At 31.3% G+C, this 8,389-nt stretch overlaps 1 protein-coding gene across 2 annotated transcripts in view; it reads left to right on the plus strand.

The window, feature by feature from the left end:
* Nucleotides 1-8,389, plus strand: part of LOC106685968 (sensory neuron membrane protein 1) — a 96,502-nt gene that overhangs the window by 20,019 nt on the left and 68,094 nt on the right. Inside the window, exons 1-3 of one of the 2 annotated variants that reach the window (XM_024360529.2) lie at nucleotides 916-1,095; nucleotides 3,275-3,422; nucleotides 7,872-8,126. In XM_024360529.2, the coding sequence (XP_024216297.1) occupies nucleotides 965-1,095; nucleotides 3,275-3,422; nucleotides 7,872-8,126 (534 nt within the window). In that variant the 5' untranslated portion in view covers nucleotides 916-964. Of the gene's footprint in view, nucleotides 1-915; nucleotides 1,096-3,274; nucleotides 3,423-7,871; nucleotides 8,127-8,389 lie in introns of those variants that run through there. The other variant, XM_067045237.1, reaches the window with a different exon arrangement.

Genomic DNA, 8,389 nt, shown 5'->3' on the forward strand with positions numbered 1-8,389 from the left:
TATATATATATATAGCCATCAAACACTAATATTTTATTACCAATAAAATATTAGTGTTTGATAGCTCATGAAATCTTACAAATAATTTTAGTAAGCTATGTTTTTGTACTGGTACTTGCTCTTGTAGAAATTAGAGGACAAGTCCAGCAAGTGCTCTTTTTGCCAAACCAAAGAAAATTCAATGGAATTATAATTATAAAATCTATTGTTTCTTAGTTGTTTTCAATAATACAATTCAAGGGGGGACGGCCACTCAATAGAGAAAAGAGAACAATTCGAGACACAATCTTTCTTTTTCTGTTTTAATAAACTAGAGTAACAAACTTCTATTTCTTTTTATATAAATAGTTGTATAAAAAAATTTCATTAAATTCCAACAGATGACAATTGACTGTAAATATTAAAAGTTGTACTCTGTTCGTTTTTTCCCCTTCATTAGGTATTGAAGTAACAGCTGAGAAAAAATGGAATTAAAATGAAATAAATTATTAGATAAACACAACTTTAATTTTTAAAACAATTCATGCACAATTCTGCCCACATTCCTGATTTTTGCATTTTTCAAGTCATATCTTATTCAAACCTGTGTAATAATTAAATATTTTTTTCCCTCATTGAATATATCTATTTACTTATTTTTCTGATCTAGCCACTGCAACATCAAAGAAAAAAACATAAATAAACAAAAAATTATTTATTTAAGCAGACGACACTCCCTCCGACCATCTTCTCTAATCAGTAATCTACGGTGAACTATCTACACCTCATTATAAACCTATCTAATCTATAACTAAACCTAACTTTATAATCTAACTAGAACCAACCTGATTCATTTACCAATTCTGTTTAACTATTAAATTTACAATCACTTTGTAAACTTATATTCACATAACAGTAACATACATGATATTTCATGAGAAAATGTTCTTGTTTCCAGAATGTGGCACTTAAGAAAGGGAACGACATGCGAGCCGCATGGTCTAAATTTCCTATTCCTGTGGAGTTCAAAATTTTCTTATTCAACGTGACCAATCCTCAAGAGGTTCATACTGGACAGAAACCAAAGCTCCAAGAAATCGGGCCTTACTTCTTCGAGTAAGTATCCCTAATAAACTCATATTAATGTTTTAACACTTGATCATTTCATCCTATCGAATTATAAGCCATGTTCTAATACGATTTAGAACTACCATCAAACTGTGGGGCCTGCATGGGATAAAGGATTAGAAACGGAAAAGCAGGCATTTAATAATAGTTTTGAATCACGTTAGAAAATTCCTTTTGAATTTAAAACTAACACGAGGATGCTGGAATACTCTTTAGCATCTGTTAAGTCCAATCTTTACAAGATCCATTTTCAACACACCCATTAATAATAGAGTTGAAGCAGCATTTAAAAACATTCAACAACATGGGTTGTAGGGTCTTGTTTTTATAGCCGCCAGGTCATTGTGGAATCAATGGGAATGAAAAGGCAGACTCGCAGCCCAGACAAGCTATAAAGACTGGTCAAGTCATACCATCATCAATATGCAAAGATATTATTTCATGGATCAAAGAAATTGGATGGCAAGATGAATGGTTCATCATGAGAGACAACAAGTTACGAATTATCCAACAGACAGTGAAACGTCCAACCAGAAACTTGAATCTGCTACGGAGAGAAGAAGTAGTATTAACCCGTCTTCGGATAGGCCATTCTCGACTTACCCACGGTCACTTCATGAAAAAAGAAAATGCACCAATGTGTCGCTACTGCGAAAACGGTCTCACCGTTAGGCACATTCTCACTGAATGTATTGCTCACGAACCACATCGGTTCTCTTCAGATTTATAGGAGATGTTGAGGGAAGATCCCACAACAATAACAAAACTTTTCCACTTTCTAAAAATCATTAATATTTATGATTACATGCAGTCTAACTGTCCAATATGGATAAGTGGATGTAAACTTTAATATAGTAATTTACTAACTACGTCAAATCTAATAGCAACTTTGTGAAATGTAAATTGAAATAGTAAATATGTAATTTTAATTTTAAATATGTAATTAATTTCAACCAATCCTAACACTATCCTCACCACGTATGCCGATGACACATGTGTGCTCGCTGTTAATAAGAACCCATTAATTGTATCCCAAAATCTCCAATCCCATATTACAGCCCTCGAAGATTGGTGGCGTTATTGGAGGATTAAGATAAATTTCAACAAATCCCATCAAATCACCTTTACCCTTCGTCGTAAACCTACTGACTGCCCTACAGTTTCATTTAATAATGTTACTCCTACCCCTGTCGAACAGATCCGCTACCTTGGACTACATTTGTACAACCTGGAATCCTCACACCGGACTGAAAAGACAGGAAACTGCACGTCGATTTCGACTATTACAGCACTTACTAGACAAACGGTCTAAACTTCCGACACATTACAAAAGACTGATCTACATGACTGTAATAAGGCCAATGTGGACATATGGAGTTGAGCTTTGGGGCTCCACAATCCAAAATCCTTCGTAAAATCCTCAATGCTCCTTACATTGTCACAAATAAAATCATACAAAAAGACCTTAATGTTCCCTGTGTAACCGATCTAGCCCGAACCAGATATCACTCCATCCATTATAAACTCTCTAACCACTCAAACCCCCTAGTTTCTAATCTTGGATCCTCTTCCATTCCTGACAATCCTCCGAGACGCCTGAAAAGAATATGGCCACGAGACCACCTAATGTATAATGTCATTAGCGTGCTACCAATGGGTAGTTTCCCTACACGCCTGCAACACTCCAATTTAACTTAGATCAGATTTACTAAATGTATTATAATGTACAGTTGTAAATAGCAATAAATAAATATTAAATTAAAAAAATATATATATGTAATTATAATTGTAATTGTTAATTTGTAACTTTCTCGCTTTATTTTTATATGTATCTTTCTCACTTTGTGAAAATGTCGATTGTAATCTACTAACTTTGTAAATTCAGTGTAAATGGCTCTAGTGGTCGAAATACTTAAATGAATAAATAAGTCCATCTGCAAAAAAAAACCTAGCCTCTCTGTTATACTTTAAGAATCTCGTTTGATAATGGTTTTGACTCGTGTTGGAATAATCCAAGTAGTATCAAGTATCTTCTTGTCTCTAATAATATTTTTTTTATTTACTCTTAAATTAAATAATTAATTCTGTACCATTGGAGAACAAAACAACATTTTTGATACGATAATTTTTTTTTTATCAAACGGTTTTATATTTATTATTTCAACAGCGAGTGGAAGGAAAAGGTGAAATTAGAAGACGATCCTGCTGAAGATACCGTATCCTTCAACCAGAGGACGGCTTGGATCTTCCAGGAATCCAGGTCTGAAGGATTGACGGGTGAAGAAATGATAACCATTCCCCATCCTGCACTTCTTGTAAGTACATAAATATGACTTTGGAGATAATGATTATGTTGCATAAATAATTTAAACATTTCATTTTGGGTCTTATTTAGGCGACGTTCTTATTTGCACAGTCATGCCCTAAAATGAAAAAATAGTTTTTTAGAACAAATACTTTCTTCAACTAATTAATTAAATTTTCCAGTTCTGGCACAAACCTGGAGTTGGATCACAACGCAGAACAAACTGTAATAAACAATTGTAATAATTTTACTAAGTATTAATTCTAATAGTTATTAATCATAAATAACATTATGTAATTGTAGTTTTCCAGTAATTAGTCGAAGAAAGTATTTGTTCTTAAAAAAACTTGTTTTTTTGTAGACCATGACGATGAAAATAATAACATTGGGAAACGTCGCCTAAATAAAGCTGTATTATTGAATGATCCTTAATACCCAAAACAAAGGATTTAAATTATTTATGCAACTTGCAAATAGATTAAATAAATTACACCATATAAAAACGAAGAATCAGCAGAAAAACGTAGTTAAGTCTCAAAGTTACTTTTTTTAACGGCATTTCAAACAGTAAAAAATAGGTAATTATTTAAAAATAAACAATTCAAATTCTATCCATTATAGTCTCAAAACTTTTTATTTCTCTTATAAGTCACACGTTTCGGCCAATCCGGCCATCTTCAGAGACAATCTACTTAATACAACTTTGAAATTATATAATTTAAAAAACTCTAACTCCATGTAGGCTATTCTGCCCAGGTCAAAAACATCAATTTAAATTAGTCAATATTCACTTCAAATAAAATCAAAATCATTTATCATCAGACACTATTCCTTAAAAGTTTTAATTTAATTAAGTTATGATAAATGATTTTGATTTTGTTTTAAGTGAATATTGACTAATTAGAAATTGATGTTATTGACCTGAGCAGAATAGCCTGCATAGAGTTAGAGTTTTTTAAATTATATAATTTCAAAGTTGTATTAAGTAGATTATCCCTGAAGATGGCCGGATTGGCCGAAACGTCGGACTTATAAGAGAAATAAAAGGTTTTGAGACTATAATGGATAGAATTTGAATTGTTTATTTTTAAAAAAATTACCAGTCTCAAGAAAATATTAAGATTATAAATAAATTTTTATATTATTATTATATGGGCGACTGACCATGGAGGTCTAAGTCGCGCGTTTCTTGACGTGGTTTTTTTCTAAGGTGGGTCATCACTCCCACACCTATTTTTTTGTGAGTGCCACCCATTGGCTAAGGGTTAAGGGACTTCACAAATGCCTGGACGAGGTTGTGAGTGAGTTTCGTATTGTTTTATGCTTGAAAAAAGCCCGGATGGGAGCGGGACTCGATCTAACAACCTTTCTTTAGGTTGGCAGACAGGCGCGTTGTCATGCTACTACCGCAGTTATAGTTATAGTTTGTTATAATTATTCACTTCTAATCTCTTCCCGATGAATTTAGCTATTGGCAGTAGATTAGCAACACAATACGAATATATACTTATTGTTCTGATGTAATTTGTATTTTGTATATATATATATACCTATGTATTATACATTATTACACAAAAAAATAAATGAAAATGATAAAATCTATAAGAATAAATATGTTATTATAGTTTTCTTCACGAGGAAATAAGGAAATATATTCACGTTGGGGAAACACATTGAAATGAATATCTCGTTAAACAAAGGAAAATTTTTTTTTTCTATATCAAAGGAGGAACATGAATAACGACCTAAACTATTGGAAGACTCGTTATAGAACAATTCAAAACTTTCCCTTCGACCGACTGCTCCCAAACCCAATAAGTGAAGTTTAAATTCGGTCCATATTTTTCATTGTATTGAAGAAAAAAAAATTAATATCTTTTTCATGAATTTCAGCAATAAGAATTTTTATTGCTGGTCTACTACACTTTCAATAGTTTTGAAATAAATATTTAATACGCAAAATACTTGAATTAAATCTTTCTAAACTACTATTCATTCATTTAATAAAATGAAAAGAGTTATTGATATTAGAAAGAAACTGAATGCAATATTGTAGAGTCGACAGAGGTGGGTTACAATATTTTATTGAATAAAATATAATAACTTAGCTCTATCGACTCCCCAATGTTGCATTCAGTTTCTTTCTAATACTAATAACTCTTTTCATTTTATTAAATGAATGAATAGAAGTTGAAAAAGCTTTAATTAAACCCTAAAAGATGATACTGATATTTTTTTCATATTTATTTATTAAAATTTACAATTGTATAAAAAAAATACAATAACTAAATGTGATAAATATTTCATATCACCTAATTATCTTGCTAAGGGGCAACCTAATGATGGTACTTCAATCATTGCTTTAAATTAGTAAATTTGGAGTTCTATCAGTGGGTAGATTCTCCACATGTTTGTATCATATCACTATGTCACCTACAGCAAATTTACTTGTTGTATATATTTATATACAGTTGTAAATAACAATAAATAAATTATTAAAAAAATTAGTGAATATTTTTTTGTATAAAGCTGTCATTAAATCTTAAAAGATAATACTGATATATTTTTTTTAATTGGATGTATTAAAATTTACAACATAAAATAACTAAATCCTGTGATCTTTTCCTTTTCAGACGCCTTTTTCATTAGAAGTAAATTATATATTTTGTTAAATTCATAAATGTTATTGTTATTAACTTTACTTTTACCTTTTGCTAAGAACTATTATTTTAATCTATTTATTTATAACATTGTATATAGTTAGGGGTGTCTTTTGTATGAGACTATACTCCCCCATAATCAATTGTTTAAAAAAATGTACATCTTTTATTAACCATGTAAGGCCCACCAGGCCGATCTGGTATAAAATAAATAAATAAAGAAGACACCTAAGAGAATTTTCAGGGATTGTTAGGGATGAGAGATTTTAATTTTTTTTTTTTTATTAATGTCATGTAAGACAATCAACAGCGATGGTGATGTTTGCCTATACATACTGACTGAGCTTTCCTCTTGGAAATATTCCCAATATTATTCTATACTAGAATAAAAAGCTGATTTCATAACAATAGTTAATATTAAGAAAAAGAAAATAATAAAATTAAAAAAAAAATTCCATAAACGTTTTTCAATACTGACAACGAACTCGGCCTCCCGTAACTCCAGGTAAATTGCTGTCAGTTCCCCGGTAAATGAATTACTTTCAGAGGGAAGACTTTTTTGCACTATGAAGTCATCTATTATTGCAGCCGCTCCAACACCACTATCCCTTTTGGAACCATTAGTATATATGAGAGAATGTCCTGTATATTTATCCACAAGATTATAAAAATGTTGTATTTAGTGGTGATCAAATTTGTAATATATACTGATATTAGGAATGTGCTATGATGATAGTTGGAAAATTTTCAATAATGTGAATTTAAGTTCAGTGAGCAAATGTTTAACCCGTCATTAAAAGGTTTAGTAAATGTCTTTTTGGTTAGATATTTTTGAAAAAATCGTACTTTTTTTGGCAGTACATATACTAACATTGCATGAGAGATTAAGAACTAATGGATTTGGGTAGGTAAAGTATTTCGAATGAAAGGAGGTATATCTATTCCGGGCCAAATATGCACCAACGAATGCAATGTTGAGTTCTGTATGGATGAGTTTATTTGTGACGTAATAAGGTGCATTAAGGATTTTGGAATGTAATTTTTTAATGCATGAGGAATTTAATGGATTGGTAGATTCCCATTAATATCTTAAATTAAAAAAAAATGGACACAGATTTTTTTTACTACTATTTAAACATTAACTAAAAACTAAACTTTTAATTTATTAAAATTTACAACTTCAAAAAACAAAATTTTTTTTTTTTTTTGACCTCCTAGAAAAAAAATTAAGACAATAAATTAATTATATACATAGAGATAAGTGTATATATAAAGGTGAGTTACATCTTGGATTGCCAGTGTGGCATTATAAGATAAGCTGCCGGGTCCGCTGAAGGCGGTGTCGTCAATGATGGCATGAGTCTGCCGTGAGCTTACTAGGAATAGGGAGGAGCTATTCCGGAAAAAACAAAATACGAAGAGTACATGAGATAAATGTTTCAGAACACATAATATTCATGGGTAGGAATAATCCAATGGTAGTACTTCAATAATTGCTTTAAATACATCAAAGATTTTACGTAGGATTTGGGATATTAAGGATTGGACAAGGGAGGAATTTGATAATTTAGTGAAGCCCCATTAATATCTTAAATTTAAAAAATGGAAACAGTTTTTTTTTTCACTTTTCTTTACAAAAATTAACTAAAATTTAAACTTAAAACATATTTTATACACCCTCATTTCATTTAGCATGTTAAAATAGTTTATAAAATTATAACGTATAACGTATATGTAGTTGATATTCGTATAATATAATATAATTATAAATAGTTGATATAAGCCTCCTCTACTTGCAGAGCATGGTGCTGACGGTGGAGAAGCAGAAGCCAGGTGCATTGCCAATGATCAGCAAGGCATTGCCAGCTCTCTTCAACAGCCCAAGCACCGTCTTCCTCACCGCCAAGGCGATGGACATCCTCTTCAGAGGGGTCCCCATCAACTGCTCATCCAACGACTTCGGCCCCAAGGCCATCTGCACCATGATCAGGGCAAATCCCAAAGGGCTGAAAAAGCTCAACGACGACATATTCCTTTTCTCGTTCTTTGGAGAGGTAAGAAATCTCAAAGATCATTAGTATGTAGTCACGCTAAATATATACGTCATAGAAATAGAATTTCCAAAACATGCATAGTTTCCATATCTAATGTTTAAACATAAGTTCATCGACACCTAAGAGTATGAAGCGGATGAAATTAGACATTGATTTTTTATTTAGACATGAATTAGATGTATTTTACTATAATTCGAAGGTAGGTAGTCCGGGTGGCGGTCAATAAAGGTACAAAATAGTAAAAATAACTATATATATATATA

Source organism: Halyomorpha halys, unplaced genomic scaffold (assembly GCF_000696795.3).
Source record: "Halyomorpha halys isolate HHAL.00 unplaced genomic scaffold, Hhal_1.1 Scaffold760.1, whole genome shotgun sequence".
NCBI classification, from domain to species: domain Eukaryota; kingdom Metazoa; phylum Arthropoda; class Insecta; order Hemiptera; family Pentatomidae; genus Halyomorpha; species Halyomorpha halys.